At 36.6% G+C, this 20,809-nt stretch overlaps 1 protein-coding gene across 1 annotated transcript; it reads left to right on the top strand.

Moving 5' to 3' along the window:
- Window positions 1-20,053: 20,053 nt before the first annotated feature.
- LOC113689385 (uncharacterized) lies at window positions 20,054-20,809 on the top strand. Its single transcript, XM_027207164.1, has one exon. It carries the CDS (start codon window positions 20,054-20,056, stop codon window positions 20,807-20,809), a length of 756 nt encoding a protein of 251 aa, XP_027062965.1.

Raw genomic sequence — 20,809 nt, 5'->3', positions numbered from 1 at the left:
GAAAAAACTGTAGAAATCAGAGATTTCTGCATGAAATCCAGCCAATTTTAGGCCGGATTCACTGCCGAATTGACAGGGGACTTCAAAAAAAATTTTCTAGTTCTCTGGCCAGTATCCGGCCAAAAATCCGGCCAAAATCGCGCACAACAGATTCCCCATTTCCTTCTTCCTTTCTTCTTCAACTTTAACACACACTCATACCCCAAAACACACACTCATACCCCAAAACACACACTATTCACCAAAATCCCTCTTTTCAACATCAAATTTTCAAACTAACTTCACCAAAACACTTGCCTTTACCTCTAGAGATGATTTCACAGTTTAAACTTCTTCAAAAACAAGATTTAATTCGGATTTGAGCTTGGCAAGAACAAAGTTTCAAATTTTTGAACTCTCCATTTGAGGGCCGAATTAGAGTGAGATTTTAGGGGGTTTCTTCACCATTTGCATCCATAATCATCAAACAGCAAGTTGAGGTAACAAATCTTCACCAAATGTTATCATTTAAATTTTGCCATTTTTCATTTTTTTCTCATTTTTTGGGCAATTTCAAATTTCTTTATTTTAAGATGTTTGGTGCTTTACATTGTGCTTATTGAGGTTATTGATGATTATTGGTGATATTTAACTCAAGGGTTTGTGATTAATTGGTGAATTTATCAATTTTTAGCTAATTTTGAGGATTAATGTGACTTGATAATTATTAGTGATAAGTGACTAATTTACGTAATAATTGTATGATATTTTATATTATTTTTAGTCACTTTTGCTATATTATTGGAAGAAAATGAATTATTTTGGCTATAATTGGTGAATAAATGTTTTTAAGTGATTAAATGAGGTTTTTATCACTTTTTTTACTTGGATTTTGTGTATTTTGACAGTTTTGATACATTTTCGTATTTCGGCTATAACTTGAGCTACAGTGATCGGATTAAGATGATTCTTGAACCAATTTGAAGATAAGAGATAGCTCTACAACTTTGGTGAAGACATATAAATCCAGTTTGAAGGTTTTCCAGGTCAAAATGCCGAATTACAATAGCAAATTTCTACTGGTCGAAACTGAAACAGGGCAATGAGCAGTCAAGGGTATTTCAGTCATATCTCAGCCTACACAGATCCAAATGAGGTGATTTTTGATGCATTGGAAAGATAACTCAAAAGGCTACAACTTTCATGTTTTAGACATGAGCTGGTTCAGCCTCTAACATCAAGAAAAGATTGGTTGAAGTTGGGCCAAAAACAGAGCAAGTGATCCACACTCGGATCCACTATTCATCCGAACCCTCGGTTGTTTCTGGGTTAGTGGATCCGAGGCACTATAGCAGCTCGGATCACTGTAGCAGCCCAGATTTATTGTAGCAATCCGACCGGAATTTGGCCGGATTTGTGGCCGGATTCCTGGCCGGATTGTGGTCAGAAAAGGCTGCTCTGTACGCGTAAAACTCAATTTCACTCCCACCAACTCACATGCGATGCTAGACATGTGAGAAACATTCCCAGCTGTAAAAGGGTGATGTAATCCTCATTTCTTGACCACCTTTCATGATAAAAGAGCCAAATTCATTGCAACAAAAGAGAAAGATCATACGAAAGAGATGGAGTTCATAGCAGAAATAGAGAGTGAGCTACGGGAAAAAGCTTGAAGAGTGCAGAAATGTAGCTCTTCCATTTCTTTAGTGTAGGATAGTTTAGCTAGTGTAGTTCATCCACTCTTGTATATTGCTAGACTAGGATTAAGATGGAGATGAAGAAGGCAAGGTGATGAGCTCAAGTGACATGGGTTACATTCCTTTCCAAATCTTTATCTTTTGTACTTGATTCCAAGTTTAGTTAATATACAAGTTCTGGATTTTGTGTTTAATATGTGTATCTAAAGTTTAAGCCTTGGGTTTGGTTGAACTTTCTATGATTGTTAGTGTTTATTATTTGGTTATTTGATTGCTATGATTTGAGCAAGTTATTTAGCACTTTGACTCTTTAAATCATGATTAATCTGGTACCATTAATTATGATTATCTAAGGTGTTGTTTCTGCAATGAAAATTGAGATTTAACACTAGTTCAAGAGGTGCTAAACATAGGGAGTATACTCACGAAAGTAGAGGTGCACTTATGTGGTTTTTAGTGATTCATTTCATGTAATTTCATTGAAGAAATGAACTTGTAGCTAATTTCATAACCATGAAAATAGGTATGGATTAGTTATGAGTATAGTTGATCCACTACGAAAGTAGGTTTCACATGTTTAAGGAAATTACACTATAACTAGCTTAGATGTAGTACTCAAGGATCCAAAAATAGCACTTGCATGAGTAGTTAGGGATACCACAACCTAAGGAGCTTTCATTTGTTATTTTCTTGCATAAGTTCAGTAAGTTTTACTTGTTATAATTCATTGATAGTCTAAATAATAGAGAAGCTTTAGTAAGACCGGTAATTGTTCACTCTTCCCTGTGGGATCGACCCGATATATACCCTAAACTACTAGTTGATCTGTATACTTGCAGTGAACGGGTGTAATTCGGTATTTTTTAGCTTGCACGTATGTAAAATACCCGTCAATTAGCTAAATTCTTGAGCTAATTGGATTGAAGGAAAATTAATGAGATTAATGGATTGCTCTAGGATATTTGCACGCTAAATTTAGGCTTAATTTACTTATCTCTTGATTTTTGGCATGTTTATTCTAGAATCTTTGGTGAAAAGTGAATTAATGACCTTTTAAAGCTTTAAACTCATGGTTAAGGTGTTATTTAGCATTTAATTATGCTTATTTAAGTCATTAAGATGGGAGTGAGTTATGTGTTTGCTTAATTACTTCCTTTAATTATATGGACATTATATGTTCAAATGTTTCATTTGGGAAAAATATAAGAGCACTTGTCGTTGATAATCGATTTTAATACTTACTTATGATGTTGATTGCTACTTATTATGTAAGTAAGTTAATGAGTTTGTCTCTTTAAAGATAAAGGTAAATGCGACCAAGTGTTCGTTATGCTTTATTTAACAATGTACCTATTAGTTGAAGTTAATGCTTAAAAATTTTATTTAGGTGCAATGGCTCGCACTAAGAAAGTCGGAGTGAAATCTCCACCTCCCAAGAGGAAAGGAGAAGCCTCTATGTCTACTTCTAGACCACCGCGTATGAAGAGAAAAGAAAGGAGACGACTTGTGCTTGAAGATGAACCATCACCTGAAGAGGAGATTCAATAACACGAAGAGCAACAAGTGGAGCAAGTTCCTTATGATAGGTCGCGCTTTACCTCCGCCAAAAATGAAGCTTGGTATAATTCGAGGAGGGGAGCTAAGGTATTGGTGGAGAAAGATATCACTCCGGATGTTGAGGAGGTCTACCATCTCAAGGCCTCCTTTGCCAAATTGGGATGGGAGAATTTCTTCAACATCCCAAATATTTATTACGAGGAGCTTGTCTGAGAATTTTACGCCAATGTGGAGGTCAAGCAGGCTTTTCACTTCGATATGGAAGTGATTACAAGTACAATGCGAGGAACCAGAGTTCGAATCCATAGAACTCATTTGGAAAGCTATCTTCAAGTTTCTGACGTTGGGTATAAGGTAAATTTGAAGAAAGCATTCAAACCCCGTGATTTGGACTCTTGGAACATGCTAGAGGCACTTTTACGCTTGGGAGTTGAGTACAAGTCTATTTGAAAGATTGGGCAACATTCTGTGTTGACTTCTTCCTTTTCGGAGTTGCATCGTCTTCTTATCTACTTGTTTGCCTCCAATATCATTCCGAGAGCAAGTGGAACCAATAAGGCACGCACAAGTGACATCTATTTTTTGGATAAAATGGAGCATGGTTTAGGCAACATCCAAGGTATTCCATTGGGAAGTATTATCACCAACCACATGTGGGCTATGGTTTGAAATAACGATGTCAAACATGCTTTCCCATATACTCGGTTCTTGACCTTAGTGTTTCAAAAGGCTGGAGTTAATTTCTCTAATCCTATCCCTACATGCCTCAAGAAGAAGGACATCTTCACATTGGATTGTTGCAGGTTTCTTTTGAAAAGTAAAGATGTGGGTAGTCCTTCAACTCAAGGAGATGCTCAAGGTGACATTCGGCAAGAGGAAGAAGCTGAAATTACACGTATTGAGGAAACTCAAGGGGTCGAGACAACTGTCCCGCCGGTCTCAACTGATCCATCCTCCTCACGTCGCCCATCTTCACCTTAAGACACTCGGTCATTTCTCAAGAACATAATGGATAAGTTGCTTTGCATAGAGGCCGAAGTGAAGAAGGGTAGACAAGAGAACAAACGAAATTCCGAGCGTCTTCGTCGCATTGAGGCCAAACTTGGCATTGAATCTCCTCCCGACTCCACCCACTTCACCTGATCAAGCGGCTACTTGAGGGAGTGCTAGCACCACTTGACATTGTTGCTATTTTTCTTTTGTTTTCCTTAGTGCTTTTGATGTTTATCTTTTAGTGGTTTTTCTTACTTCTTTTGTATCAACTCATCCAAGTGATCTTCATTTACATTGTGATTTTAGTGCTTCAAGACTTCTTTAGGTTGGAAATTCATCACTTGGCCATGGATTTGGATAACGCAAGTTCATATCGGGAGTATTTTCTCTTACTCTTTATTTATTTTCCTTTTCTCACACTGAAGACAATGTGAAGTTTAAGTGTGGGGGAGAGAAATATTTGAACTTGCATTCTAATACCATGTGATGATATTTTATGGATTTAAATGCTTAGAAATGTTGGAATCGTGCTTTGAAATATTACCATGTGGATAATTTTCTTGAAATTGGGTTTGTTGGCAGGGAGTTTCGTCCATTTATAAAGGGAAACTCTATCAAAATTTTTCTAAAATCTTTTTCAATATTTCACTATGGCCCAAAAATTCTTCAAATTTTTACACTTTTATTTAAAAAAGGGCCAAATTGTTTCAACTTTAAGTGTCTAATTCTTCCACTTGTTGAAACTTTATATGTATTTTGGAAGATTTGGTCCTCATTTGACTTGGAAATGGTTATTATGCAATTAGGATTTTTGCATTTTAGAAAGTATATCTAGTAAAATGAGGAAAATTATATTTATAATTTTGCATGTTTAACGAGATTTCTCCTCTTTACTTAATTTTGCAAGTAAATTATTGATATAGTCAATAAAGGCTATAATCTTCCTTTGATTATTCTTGTGTACTTGTTAAGAGGGAATATCTATTTATTGTCTTTTACTTTTGTAAATGAAGAAAAAAAAGGAAAAAAGAAAAAGAGTTTTTGTTCAACTCCAATGACTCATGTACCGAGTAACCGAGGGTTGGCATCTACAAATGTTGATATTCATGTAAAAAGGTACTTGAATTAAGAGTATGCATAGCAACTTAAATATGTGAAATGTTGAATAACCGGGGATCTTCACCTAAAAGTGTTGATTTTCACGTCAAAAGGCATTTTCACTATTTGAGTAAAAATCAATGTTTAAACATAGAATATGTGTTTTGTGGGCTTTTAGCGCAATTAAATGTTTCTTATATACAAATTTATTCAATATTGCAAAAATAAGATAAAAATTTGTATATATTGTGATTCATTATTTGTAGCAGTTATCAGGGTCATTTAATGGCATAAAATTGTAAAATCGTTAACATAAGATGTAAAACTATAACATGTATATGCAAATATATAGAATAGACAATCAATGTATATTTAGTCAAATAAATAAATGAATATTTACTTCACTAGTAAATTGTATAGTTAGACATATAAATGGAGTTCAATATTAAGCAAATAAGATTTATCAGAAAGGAAATACAAATAGCATCATTTTTTTTAAAGATTTTATCATAGAAATGGTGAAGGAAACTATAAAAAAATTTCAATAGTTTTGGGGGTGCAGTAGTGGAACAAGATAGAATATTTTGAAAATTCTAGAGGGAGAGGGGAGGAAGGAAGGGTAAAAATTTGGCAATTATAAAAACCTAAACTTTGTATAGGTTGTTTTATAGCTTTTAAAAAGTGAACGGGTGCAATTTCAACCCCTAAAAACAATGTGTCTCTGCCCCTAAATATATAGTCCTCACCAACTTCTACGAACTAGGGGTAGATGAAGTTGATATTTGGTGGGACTTTATGTTTGTTAAATTCTTTGCTTGATTTAGTGCATCATCAAATAACTTTGTTGTACTCTAGCAAACTAACTTAATGTACAAAAAAATCACTTATTCTGTAAGTAATACTAAATGTAAGTGTACACTAAATCTCAGAAGAAGTGAAACAACAGTATACAACCGTATTGAACTCAATTGCACCTACATCCCCAAACTTATATTTTGTGAAAATGGGTTTACAAAATCAAGACCCACTTTGATGAAACTGTTGAGTGTTACGAAGCTTGCTTAGTAGCCAAAGGGTACACTCAAGAGTATGGCATAAACTATATAGAAACTTTTGTTCCACTAGCTCGATTGACATCTATCCGCAGTCTCTGAGCTATTGCTTCAGTTCGTAAATAGAAGCTTTTCCAAATGGTTGTTAAAATCGCCTTCCTTTATAGTCATTTAATAGAAGAGGTTCATATGCATCCTCCTGGCTATCATTCTCCTCATAAGGTTTGTAAACTTTGACGAGCCTTGTATGGACTAAAGCAAGATCCCAGGGCTTGGTTTGCCAAATTCAGTTCCACTCTTGCTCAATTTGGTTTTGTTTCTAGTTGATAGGGTGTAAATTGTAGTTCATTTATTGGTATAAATTGCTAGTTAATTATGTTATTTGAGCTTTATATTGGATAGAAATTACTTAATTTTTCTTGTATATTTTTCTAAAAGGTTAAGAGCTCAATTGAAGAGAAAATGGACTAAAAATGTGGTGTGAAGTAGCAATAAAAAGGGAAAAAGTCAAGAGGAACGGGTTTGGCAGGATTGATATGTTTTAGGATTTGGTGATAACTTGAGCTACACAAAGCGGGTTTAGATGATTCTTAATTCAATTTGAAGCTAAGAGAATGCTCTACAACTCGTATGAAGACATCAAAGTTTGGTTCTCTCATTTTCATAGTCAAAAATGCAAATTACTGAAGTACAAGTGCGCTGCGATGCTCTTACAACCAGGTCTCAATATTTTAGGAATATCTTAGTGTCTAGACCTCCAAATGACTTGATTCTTATGGAATTGGAAAACGTGTTAAAAGGGCTACAACTTTCATGTTTTGATCAAGAACTGATTCAACTTATTTGATTGAGCTTTTGAGGCTCAAAGTCAAGCATTGGACTTGGCACCGGATTTCACGCCGAACATTGCCAGATTCTTTTATGCTACTTGCTTGGCCCGAAGACCAGCGCCGGATGCTGGCCTATCATCGGGCTTCGGGCTGGTCTTCATTGAGAAAAAGTGTGGAAATGTGATTTTTTTAGTGTAATAAAGCTTATTCCTATCCTAGTTAGGATATATCTCCAAGAAACTATAGATAGGGGTTCTTTAGATCATTTTTAGGGTGGAAAACATTAGTCTAGACAAGTTTTAACATCTTTTCCTAGTTTCTTCTTGAGAGATCAAGATCAAATAAAGGCAAATCAGGGAGCGCGCAAGAAGATAAGATTGGAGCGAGCAACTGAGAAGTTTTCTTACTCTTTCTCGCATCTTTGCAGTAACTCTTTGAATTTGTGGTTATAATTGTCAAATCATGTTGAACTAAATTGTTTCTAGAGTTAGAGTTTTTATGAAAGAATTTGATTCATTCTTTTAGTTTAATTCCTTGTCTTTTACTATGATTTATTTATCTTGTTCTTAATGCGTATTTATGCCTGATCGCTATGATTATAAATGTTGGGTTTGTGTCAAATTGAGAAAGGAGATACAACCATGCACTAGATAGATAAATACACGTAGACTAATCACAAGAGTAGGTTAAGATATGCATGATGCATCTATATCACTGAGAATCTTAATAGGTTTAATTGAACTTTTATGACCATCGAGAGAGGCGTAGGATTTAATTAAACATACTTTAGATGCATCGAGAGGTGGTCTAAAATATATTCATGTGATGCATTTATAGTTTATTAAGAATTTAACTAGATAATTGATTCAAATTCTAGATTAAAACATGAAACCTTAAACTCGCGTCTATTGTTTTCTCATCACTACTTTATTTGGATTGTTAATTTTATTGTTTAGTTAGAAAATGAAACTCTTGAATTTGAATTTTATTATTTTGTTAGAATAATTAAAGTAGAAAATTAATTCGTCCTGTGGGTTCAACCCTGGAATACTCCAGATAATTTATTACTTCAATCGACCCTGTGTGCTTGCACGAATTCATCGATTAATTTTTTGGCGCCGTTACCAGGGATTATTTTATTTTATCTTATCTTATTTTATTTCTAGTTCTTCACTTTTAGTTTTGACTTTTCTTGTTTAGGTGTTTGGTGTATGACCCGATCTCAAAAAGGTAATTTGAATTTTGACCCAGAATTTGAAAAAACTGCGAAGTACTTGAGGAAACAAACTCACTTGCAAAAATAAACTTTTGTAAGGATCGAAGACAACCTAAGAGGGGGGTGAATTAGGTTTTCTAAAAACCAGCTGAGATATAAGTCACTCTTTTTTCAAGCCTACCCTGCTATTCTCAAAGACCACTCAATGGATCAGATTACAAGAAAATACTGATGTTCGTGAGATGAAAGTGTGAACAGATTATATAGTTAAAGCTGTAAATGAAGATAGAGAAAAAAACAAACCAGACTTCAAACTCCACTTGAGTTTGAACAGAACTTTATATAACCAGCTACTTCAAGTTGAACAAGCTTGCAACCAATTTCTTGTGTACAAAGGATGGATCACTTCCTTGTTGCCCCAAACCACACTTGGTCAAGTAAGGAAGTTTTACACACTTTGAAAACCCTCACAAAGCTACACTATTGAAGAAGCTTAGACACACTTGAAAAGCTACAAGAAAATTGAACAAGCAAGGAGTACAAACGTTCCTTTGGAGTATTCTAGCACTTGAATCACTCACTATCTGATGTAGACTTGATGTGCAAAGTTCTTTTTCGGTGGTTGACTTTTTCCTCTTTATAGGAGACCAGAAAATTCTTCAATTAATGCTGTCAACGGATAGAAGGAAACTGAAGAGTCAACTAGCCGTTGGTGCTGTCGGACGTCCGACACTCAGTTTTCATGCGTCCGAATGAGATCAATGATTTCTGGAAGTTTTCTTGAATCTCTTTAGAACGTCCGATCCCTCATCACCATGCGTCCGAGGGTAAGATGCACACTGGGATTTTTCTCTTCAATACCTTCGGACGGCCAATGTGTCCAGAGTGTTGCGTCCGAAGTGCAGCAACGCTTGTCGGACGTCCGATACATAGATGTTGAGCGTCCGATCCTGAACAGTAATCAAGTAACTCCTGGCTTGTCTTCTTTGAACATCCGAGTCTGAGTTCTTTACTCGTTCGAAGATACTCAAAGAATGTCGGACGTCCGATACTCTCCTTTTGTGCGTCCGACATCATTCTCAGCAGACTTCATTCTTTTTTGATCTTCTTTTTCTGCTTTAAATCCACAGACCTGTTTGGTTTATTTCTGAAAAGGATCTTTATAAAAGGTATTAGAAACATCCAATTGTTTTGTAATCATCAAAAGATATGAGTTGAGATAAACAATCTCCCCCTTTTTGATGATGACAAAACAATTGGATAGAGCAAAAATATAACAGCTCCCCCTAACGAAGTGCATGAGTAGTATACAGGAAGAAACGCAATCCACATCATCAGTGCTGATCCAACTCAACTCCCCCTGAGACTGACTCCCCCTAACTAGTTACTCTATACCATTTGTGTTAAACCAAATCCAATCCAATTCCAATTCTCCCCCTTTTTGTCATCACAAGATTTAGTATCAATTTAGGTACCAGCAATGTATCTTATCAGAAACAATATCAGTATACACATTTACAATGTACAGCACAGTTTGGAATCAATCATTTAGCTGATATCAATCAGAACCATTCATTCAATCAGCAGATTTCACAAACACATAACCAATCATATCACCCATTCAAAACATTCATAACAAAACACTTAGTTATAACATTCAAGAGCAGTAAAAAAATATCCAGTTGTACAGACCATGTGTTCAGCACTTAATACAAAAGTGCAATGCAAAAGATGAACTATAGTCCTAGATAAAGGTGCAGTGACCTAGTAGTGCCTAGATGGTGATTTTAGATGATCCAGGCCTTCTCCTTGCCAGACGATACTGTGCAGGATCCTCTTCTTCTTTAGTTTCCTCATCACTATCTTCATCTGATTCCTCAGTTGCTGGAGCCTTGCCTTTATCCTTGGGCTGAGAACTGGAAGCTGGTGTAGTCTCAGCACCAGTAGTTGGTCCTGTGGGCTCAGTTCTTGGCTCATTTACATTGTCCTCAGGTGTTGGAGGGACAAGAAGGTTTCTTTTTTCAATGAAGGAGGATTTTTGGTCAGAGGTCATGGTCATCATGAGACCTTCTTCAATAAGCAAGACATGCTGTTTAAGGTCTTCAAGCAAGGAGATGACTTCAGAATTTGATGCGAAGGACCTGCTAGTAGACTTCCTAGGATGAATGGTGAAAGGGGAGACAAAATCTGACTGATCACGAGGAGTCCTAGGAGTGACAGGGGTTTCATGAAAATTTTTTCTTTTAGACTCAGCAACAGTCTCCTTATAGCACCAATGGCCTTCAAAAAATTTTAAATTCTTTCGTTCAAAATAAGCTTTTGAGAAGACTGATGAAGCACTGTCTTTGGGAGATTTTTCAGAAAAAGGAATTTCAAAATGGGCAAAGATAGGGGTCAGAAATCTGCCATAAGAGAGCTTCCTACGGCTATCAGTGCTAATTTTGAGCAAAAACTTGCACATTACAAAACCAAAGTCAACGCGAATTTTTTCAACAAAGCAGTAGAACAGATAGAGTTCCATTTTGTTTGCATCTGTTCTGTGGCCATCAATCAGCACTAACAGATTTGAAATGATGGTGAAGATGATCAGGTTCTGAGGACTAAGATCATTCAGTCTTGCCTCAGCAGGAGTATTGAATGTGGTTTGAAAATATGTCATGAGTTTAGCATTGTAAAAATGATAGTAGGTAGAAGGAAATTCCTCATATGAAAAGAAATTTGTAATTTTTCCTTTGAAGCTAGGTTCAATACTGGTTTTCAGAATGGAATTCACAATGTCAGGAGTTAACATGATGTCTACAGAATTGACCCTAGAGATGAGTTCAGTGTGTGATTTACCCTTTCTAAGATTAGCAAAAAATTGATACAGCATGTCAGGGTAAAAGACATTAGGAATGGTCAAAAGATGAGTCCATTTCTGGAAATCAAACAGTTTGATGACAGGTTCAAGATCAAGCTTACGAAATTCAAAGGGAATGATGAGTCTTTGGGTGATGAACCCTTTTTGAGAGACTAACTCAAATCTGTCTCTGGCTTCATCATCAATGAACTTTGGTAGAGGACTGGGTTCAGGTATGGGCTGAGATACTGGATTCTTCCCAGAACGTGTCCCTTGTGAAGTTTGTGTGGCAGATGCCTCAGCATTTTGAGTCTCAGTCCGTGTTCTTGGAGATTTCCTAGTAGAGGGTTCAGGAGTTTTCTGACTCCCAGTGGTGTTTCCTTCATTCTGCTGATCATCAGAGGGATCAGCAAACTGCTTTTTCTTGGATTGAGGAGTGCTCTTCCTCTTTGCAGACCTCTTTCTTTTAGCAGAGGACTTTGTGACAGCTTTATCACCCCGGACAGCCTGTTCTGGTTCCTTGTTTCCACCAGCAATGTTTTCTTCAGAGCTCTGTTCTTCCAACTGTTCATCAGATGATTCAACAGTTGGAATATCCAGTTTTCTTTGGGCAGTTTACTTCACCTTACCACCACGGGTTACAATCTTCTTTTTGGGAGCCACAAGAGGTGGTTCCAAAATTTCAATGTTTTCATCCCTAAGTCTAAAGGACCGCCCGGCACTGGTAGATCCGCCTCTAATTCTAACCATGATACAATGTAGATATGATTTTGAATAAGGAATGTGGTGTGCAAAGAAAGAGTGCAGTAAGAACCAACTAATGTGCACTGAGATGCCGCAAGGAGGGAGTTATGGGAAGTTAGGGTTTCGTATGTAAATTGGGAGTTTTGGGGTAGTTGGGGGTTAGGAGTGATTTTTATGAGTGATTGAAGAGCGACAGAGGTGTAATTGAGTTGGTTGGTTCAATTCCTCGGAACTTGGTTTGAGGAGAGAGGAATTTGAATTTTAAATATTGGAGGAAACTGAACGGTTGCGTCCGAGACTTAAGAAAAAATGAACTGAGAAGAATGGGTAACTGCCTTATAAGACTCAAGTTTTTGAGTGTCGGACGTCCGAACGAAGTGAAGCGTCCGACACAACCGTCCGAACCAGGGTTTTTTCTGAATTTGGACGAAGAACACTGTTGGACGTCCGTTCCAATTCATTGGACGTCCGATAAAGATTGACTAAAAATAAAACTTAGAATATTTTTTTTGAAACACCCAATTTTGTTCTCAAGGACACGAATTGATCTAACGGAAGAGCTTTTGTGAGGATATCAGTGATCTGATCTTTAGAACAAACAAACTCAACACGGATTACCCCCTTGGAGACAAGATCGCGAATGAAATGATGCTTTACATCAATGTGCTTAGTCCTAGAGTGTTGAATGGGATTTTTTGTCAGATTAATTGCACTAGTGTTGTCACAATACATAGGTACACATTCATATACTAAACCAAAATCATTCAATGTGTTTTTCATCCATAACATTTGAGCACAACAAGCACCAGCAGCAACATATTCAGCTTCAGTAGTGGACAATGAGATAGCATTTTATTTTTTACTAAACCAGGATACCAAGCAATTTCCAAGAAAGTTGCATATACCAGTAGTACTGTTTCTATCTATCTTACAACCTCCAAAGTCAGCATCTGAAAATCCACATAAAGGAAGTTCATGACATTTTGGATACTACAGGCCAAAATTTAAGGTTCCTTTAAGATATCTCAAAATTCTTTTTACTACAATCAAGTGAGATTCCTTTGGATAGGATTGAAATCGAGCACATAAGCATACAGCAAACATGATGTCAGGCCTACTAGCAGTTAAATAAAGTAAACTTCCAATCATACCTCTATACTTCTTTTCCTCAACTTTTGTACTTTCTTCATCTTTGTCAAGTTTGGTAGATGTGCACATAGGTGTTCCAACAGCCTTTGAGTCCTCCATTCTGAATCTTTTCAGCAGCTCCTTGGTATATTTTGTTTGATTTATAAATGTTCCATCTTGTGTTTGAGTTACTTGGAGTCCAAGGAAGAAGTTCAGTTCTCCCATCATGCTCATTTCAAATTCTTTTTGCATTATGATGGAAAAGTCCTTGCATAAGCTCTCATTAGTAGCACTAAATATGATATCATCCACATATATTTGCACAATTAAGAGATCTCGTGAGCTTTGTTTTGTGAAAAGTGTAGTGTCTATAATCCCCCTTTTAAAACCATTTTCAATCAGAAATCCACTCAGACGTTCATACCAAGCTCTAGGAGCTTGCTTTAATCCGTATAAAGCTTTTGAGAGTTTAAAAATATGATCTGGATAAGATTCATTTTCAAAACCAGGAGGTTGGTCAACATAGACTTCTTGATCTATAAAGCCATTTAAGAAAGCACTTTTAACATCTATCTGAAATAATTTAAAATTCTTGAAACATGCAAATGCTAAGAACATTCTTATGGACTCCAGCCTGGCCACAGGTGCAAAAGACTCATCAAAGTCTATTCCCTCTTCTTGAGTGTATCCCTTAGCCACCAACCTGGCCTTATTTCTAACAACCTCCCCTTTATCATTCATTTTATTTTTAAAAACCCACTTGGTGCCAATGATAGGATGACCTTGTGGTCTGGCAACCAGGGTCCAAACCTTGTTTCTTTCAAATTGAGTTAACTTCTCTTCCATAGCTAAAATCCAGTGCTCATCACTCAAAGCATCAACAACATTTTTAGGTTCAATATGTGATATAAAAGCAAGATTATCTACTAGGTGTCTAGAGGAACGAGTTCTGACCTTTTCAGATGGATCACCAATTATAAGCTCCCTAGGATGATTATGAACAAATTTTCCAGGCTCTTGAAAGATCATTGGGAGTAGTGGTATCTCTGTCATTCACTTCTTCAGCTGGACTGACCTGAATATCAGCATCCTTTAAATCAGTCTCTGGTGAAGCAGAGTCATGATCATTGACTGCTAACTTCTTTAGTTCTTCTTGAACATCTGTATCATCATCTTCACCACCATTCATAGAAATGTCACCATTAGATTCATCAAAAGTAATATGTATAGTCTCTTCTATAATCAATATTCTACGATTATAAACTCTAAAGCCTCTTTTGTTTTCACAATATCCCAAGAAAATTCCCTCATCAGATTTCTTATCAAACTTTTCAAGATGCTCCTTGATATTCAAAATGAAACATTTACAACCAAATACTTTGAAGTAACCAACAACAGGCTTTTTGTCAAACATGAGCTCGTATGAAGTTTTGTTCAAAATTGGTTTTAAGAGAACTCTGTTCATGGTATAACATGCTGTGTTTATGGCTTCAGCCCAAAAATATTTTGGTAAATTGCATTCACTAAGCATGGTTCGAGCAGCCTCTTGGAGAGTTCAATTTTTTCTTTCTACAACTCCATTTTGTTGAGGGACTCTAGCAATAGAAAATTTATGAGTAATGCTATTATGATCACAAAATTCTGGAAAGCCACAGAACTTGAATTCTGTCCCATTATCGCTTCTAATCCTGACAATTTTCAATCCAAGCAGATTTTGCACTTTAGCAAATAATGAAGTAAAATTCTTAAAAGCATCATCTTTATGAGCAAGGAATATCACCCAAGTATATCTAGTATAATTATCAACAATCACAAAACAATATCTCTTACCACCAAGGCTTGTAGTTTGTATAGGACCAAACAGGTCAAGATGTAAAAGTTCAAGAGGTTTTGAAGTAGACACACATTTCTTGGGTTTAAAAGATACTTTGATTTGTTTTCCAAATTGACAAGCATCACATATCCGGTCCTTTTCAAATCTGATTTTTGGAAGACCTCTAACTAGTTCCTTTTTAGAGATTTCTTTTAGCAAATCCATATTGAAGTGACACAGCCTTGTATGCCATAACCATGGGTCCTCATTTGCTACTTTAAGACATTTAAGATAGGAGGAATCAATTTTTTCAAGAACAACTACATAAACATCATTAACTCTTTTTCCTTTGAAAACAATGTTGAACTTTGAGTCAAAAATGAGACATTCAAGCTTTTTGAACAATACAAACAGATTCCTATCACACAATTGGCTAACACTTAATAAATTGTAGCTCAGATTGTCAACGAGAAGAACATTATGAATAAAGGTTTGACCATTCCTACCAACATACCAATGCCAACAGTTTTGGCTTTGTTATCATCTCCAAACGTTACCTTTTCACTTGCTTTTTTCTTGAGTTTAACGAACTGTGATGCCTCGTCAGTCATATGTCTAGAACATCCACTATCAATGAACCATTTTGATTCTTTAGTAATGTTATCCTGGTTCACCTACACACAAATTCACAAGATAATACTTGGTACCCTTTACATGTTGGGTCCTTGAGAGTTAGTCTTATGTCTAACTACCCACATGCATCTCATGCCATTCCTCATGTTTTTCTTAACATAACAATTGCTACTCATGTGACCAAATTGACAACAAAAGTTGCATACAGACAATGGATCAATCAAATGAACAGGTTTAATGAATCTGACTTGCCTTCTCCTGTGGATAGCATATTCATTTGCATTTTGATTCAGTCTTATTTGATGAATATTAACATAAGGTACAGTGTCATTCTTTTGAGAGTGGTTCTATTTTATATGTTGCAACACTTGACACAAATCATTCATTCTTCTTTTTAGACTGCATCATTCTTCTTTTGAGTATGTTACACAGTTTTTCCCTTTTTTTAAGATCAGCAAGCACCTCAGTTTCAATCCTTTTCAGATTCTCATTTTCATGCTTAAGACACTTGTTTTGTCGAAAAAGATTTGCATTGTCTTGTATTAAAAAGGTAATTTTCTGCTTTGGTTCCTTATTTTTAACATAAGATTCTTTTAAGCTGTTATGCATTTTTTTTAGAAAAGAGTTAACATCATCATCAGATTCACTATCACTGTCGGTTTGAGAGTTGTATTGTGTTACCTCTTCGTCTCCAATGGCCATGAAAGCCACTTGAGCAGATTCCTCTTCTTCTTCAACTTCGCCTTCTGAGTTGCAATCATTCCAGGTAATCTGGAAATTGTTGAACTTTGATTTTCGTTCAATCTTGCTCTCCTTCTTTTTCTTCATTGGACACTCATTCGCATAGTGTCCTGGTTGGCCACAATCGAAACACTTATCAGTAAGCTTCTTGTTGAACTCCAGTTTCCCTCTGTTTCTGAAGTCATTAGACTGATTTGGGAAGGAATTGCTGGATCCGCCTTTCCTGAATCTTCTCTTGTTGAGAAACCTTTTGAAGCCTCTTGTGATGAGTGCAATATCACTCTCATCACCTTCCAAGTCATTTTCATCCTGTGAGGCAGTTTCATCTTCATCTTGTGAGGCTTTTAGAGCAATGCTCTTTCTCACCTTGGTGTCTTCTTCATCCTGCATCTTAGATTTAAGTTTCAGTTCGTAAGATGTTAGAGAGTTAATCAGAGATTCAATGGATAAGGTGTTTAGATCCTTGGCTTCCTCTATGGCAGTCACTTTGATTTCCCAGTCCTTTGATAGAGCATTCAGAATTTTTCTGTTCTTTTCACCTAGAGAGTACTCCTTCTCAAGCACCTCTAAATCCTTGATCAGATCATTGAATCTACAGTACATTTTGTCAATATTTTCATGAGGTTCCATCTTAAAAGATTCATACTTAGTGACCAGAATGGATTTCTTCTGCTCTCTCACATTTTCGCTTCCCTCATGGATCTCTCTAAGTTTATCCCAAATTTCTTTTGCAGATCTGCAGCCTTTGACTCTAATAGATTCATTTGAATCTAATGCACTGTATAGAACATTCATAGCTTTGGCATTTAGAGTGAGATGAGTTCTATCTTCAGCAGTCAGCTCACTTCTAGTTTTTTGTCTCGGCCTATGAGTAGCTTCATCAATAATAGTTGCGTTATATGGACCCTCACTGACAATAAACCACAACTCAATATCAATAGATTGCAAGAATATAATCATCCTTTCCTTCCAGCTCACATAGTTTGATCCATTGAACATTGAAGATCTAGTGACAGATTGTCCCTAAAAGAACATGCATTGTTGGTTGTCATGTTTACTCCCAAGCCGATTGAGCTTAATCTCTAGGAGACCAAGGTCTGATACCAATTGTAAGGATCGAAGACAACCTAAGAGAATTAGGTTTTCTAAAAATCAGCTGAGATATAAGTCACTCTTTTTTCAAGCCTACCCTGCTTTTCTCAAAAACCACTCAATGGATCAGATTACAAGAAAATACTGATGTTCGTGAGATGAAAGTGTGAACAGATTATATAGTTAAAGCTGTAAATGAAGATAGAGAAAAAAACAAACCAGACTTCAAACTCCACTTGAGTTTGAACAGAACTTTATATAACCAGCTACTTCAAGTTGAACAAGCTTGCAACCAATTTCTTGTGTACAAAGGATGGATCACTTCCTTGTTGCCCCAAACCACACTTGGTCAAGTAAGGAAGTTTTACACACTTTGAAAACCCTCACAAAGCTACACTATTGAAGAAGCTTAGACACACTTGAAAAGCTACAAGAAAATTGAACAAGCAAGGAGTACAAACGTTCCTTTGGAGTATTCTAGCACTTGAATCACTCACTATCTGATGTAGACTTGATGTGCAAAGTTCTTTTTCGGTGGTTGACTTTTTCCTCTTTATAGGAGACCAGAAAATTCTTCAATTAATGCTGTCAACGGATAGAAGGAAACTGAAGAGTCAACTAGCCGTTGGTGCTGTCGGACGTCCGACACTCAGTTTTCATGAGTCCGAACGAGATCAATGATTTCTGGAAGTTTTCTTGAATCTCTTTAGGACATCCGATCCCTCATCACCATGCGTTCGATGTGCAGCAAAGCTTGTCGAACGTCCGATACACAGATGTTGAGCGTCCGATCCTGAACAGTAATCAAGTAACTCCTGGCTTGTCTTCTTCGGACGTCCGAGTCTGAGTTCTTTACTCGTCCGAAGATACTCAAAGAATGTCGGACGTCCGATACTCTCCTTTTGTGCGTCCGACATCATCCTCAGCAGACTTCATTCTTTTTTGATCTTCTTTTTCTGCTTTAAATCCACAGACCTGTTTGGTTCATTTCTGAAAAGGATCTTTATAAAAGGTATTAGAAACATCCAATTGTTTTGTAATCATCAAAAGATATGAGTTGAGATAAACAACTTTGTAACCATCTTCACTAGGATTCCATATTACCTTAGAGCTGAGTCGGCAAGGCTGACAATAAAGAGATGGCTGAGGAGAATAGAAATAATGACAGCAATCAACAGCAGGTAGTGCAACCACCCGTAGGACTTCGTCTTCGGGACATCCAACATCCTGTGATTGCGGCTTCTTCCCACTACATCAGACTAAGTGAAGAAGCAAGGAACTATGAGCTCAAAACGATATACTTTAGCATTTTGCCTGCTTTCCATGGTGTAGCCAATGAAGGATCCACTCTTCTTCATAAGAGAATTTTATTCTGTGGTCCAAACTTTCCCTTTGAGTGGAGTACCCGAAGATGACTTACGAATGAGGTGCTTCCCTTATTGTCTAAAGGATTGTGCAAAGTCTTGATTACTTCATCTACCTAAAGGATCTTTGAGGACACGGGAAGATGTTTATAATATCATTATGACCGAGTACTATTCACCTCAGAAAGGAACAAGATTTACACATTTTCTCAAATAGAAGGAGAGCCAATACATTAAGTATAGGAGCACTTTAAGTTACTACCCTCTCCATGTCCTCATCACCAATATTCATTGGTGTTGCAAGTTTAATTTTTCTATGATGGGTTGACCTTAACAACCAAGAATATGGTGGATATTGCTGCAAGAGGGTATATTGGTGACCAAACCCTGGAGGAATTAGTTAGTCTCTATGAATTGTTAGCTAGCAATTCTCAACAAAAGGCAATTCGGGGTAAGAGAGTAGGAGTGCATAAAGTGAATGTGTCACAAGATTTGAGTTCACAGGTAGTTGAATTGAGTCATCAGATGCAACAGCTCTTAAATCGGGTAACTCAATCTTAGTACATGTATAGGAATTCTGCCGTTGGTTGCTATAATAGAGATCCCTCCACCATGGTAGAAGACATTAATTTCACTGAAGCATAAGGTGGGTAGAAGTTGCAGCCAAGGAATGATCCGTTCTCTAATACATACAATGAGAGGTGGAAGAATCACCCTAACTTTTCATGTAAGGATCAAGGAGTTAGACCTATGGGACCACCTGGGTTCCAAAATTTGCAGCAACTTTCTCAATATCCTCCTCAACTTACTTAGGAGAAAAAGTCCAACCTTGAAGAAATGATGCTCCAATACATGCAAAAGTTGGACCAAAGGATGGACCAATTCTATAGAATTGCCCAATCTCAACAAGCCTCCATTCAAAATCTTGAAAGGCAAGTTGGTCTGCTGGTAAAGGCAGTAACTGAAAAGGTACAAGGAAAATTGCTTAGTAGCACTGAGGTGAGTCCAAAAGAAACTACTGTGGCCGTGACTTTTCGTTCAGGTAAAGTATTGGATTATCCTATCATTAAGCCCCAGACTAATCCAAGTGCAAAGCAAGATAGGAGTGAAATTGCCATTAATAGTGAAGAAACTGGAGATTTGGAGAATGGTTTAGGTGAAAAGAATCAAGGGGAAGATAGCCAACGCCTGAGGTGAAATGTTATGTACCGCCTATCTCTTTTCCCCAGAGGTTTAAGAAAAAGGCAACTAATGAGTAATACCAAAAGTTCGTAGAGATGCACATGACACTTCGAGTGAACATGCCTTTTTCTGAAGTTCTTGATAATATACCTGCTTATGCAAAGTTCTTGAAGGAGATAGTGTCTCCTATAAAGAAGTTAGAAGACTTGGCAGAGGTGTCTCTTACTAAGGAATGCAGTGCAGTACTACAAAATCGTCTTCCTATCAAGATGAAAGATCCAACAAGTTTTACTGTGCCTTGCCAATTTGAACATATTCTTGTTGATAAATGTTTGTGCGACCTTGGATCTAGTGTTAATTTGATGCCTCTATCATTTTTTAGGAAATTGAAGTTTGCCAATTTGGGGCCTACTCAAGTGATTCTACAACTGGTTGATCATTTAGTATGTTATCCTGTTGGTATTGTAGAAGATTTGTTAGTTAAAGTCAGTAAATTTTATTTTCCTCCTGATTTTCTTGTTCTTGACATAGAGAAAGATATTTCTGTGTCAATTATCCTTGGTAGAGGGTTCTTAGCTATGGGGGAAGCTAATATAGACTTATTAAAAGGGAAATTGACTTTAAGGGTTGGTAAAAAGAAAGAAGAATTTAATATCTTTGAACCCTTAAAATACTCTTCATATGAGGGGTCTTGTTCCTATATCATTGCTTCTAATGATTTGCATGCTGAAAAATATGTAGTAGAGCAGGATGTAGAGGTCATCCCTTTGCAAAATCATCGTGCATATTCTTCTTCAATAGTTGCACAATGGAGATGCGAAAAATCATGCAAAATTGTAGGCACACAATAA

Source organism: Coffea arabica, chromosome 5c (assembly GCF_036785885.1).
Source record: "Coffea arabica cultivar ET-39 chromosome 5c, Coffea Arabica ET-39 HiFi, whole genome shotgun sequence".
NCBI classification, from domain to species: domain Eukaryota; kingdom Viridiplantae; phylum Streptophyta; class Magnoliopsida; order Gentianales; family Rubiaceae; genus Coffea; species Coffea arabica.
The sequence above is the reverse complement of the archived record's forward strand: the minus strand, read 5'-3'. Positions and strand labels throughout refer to the sequence as shown.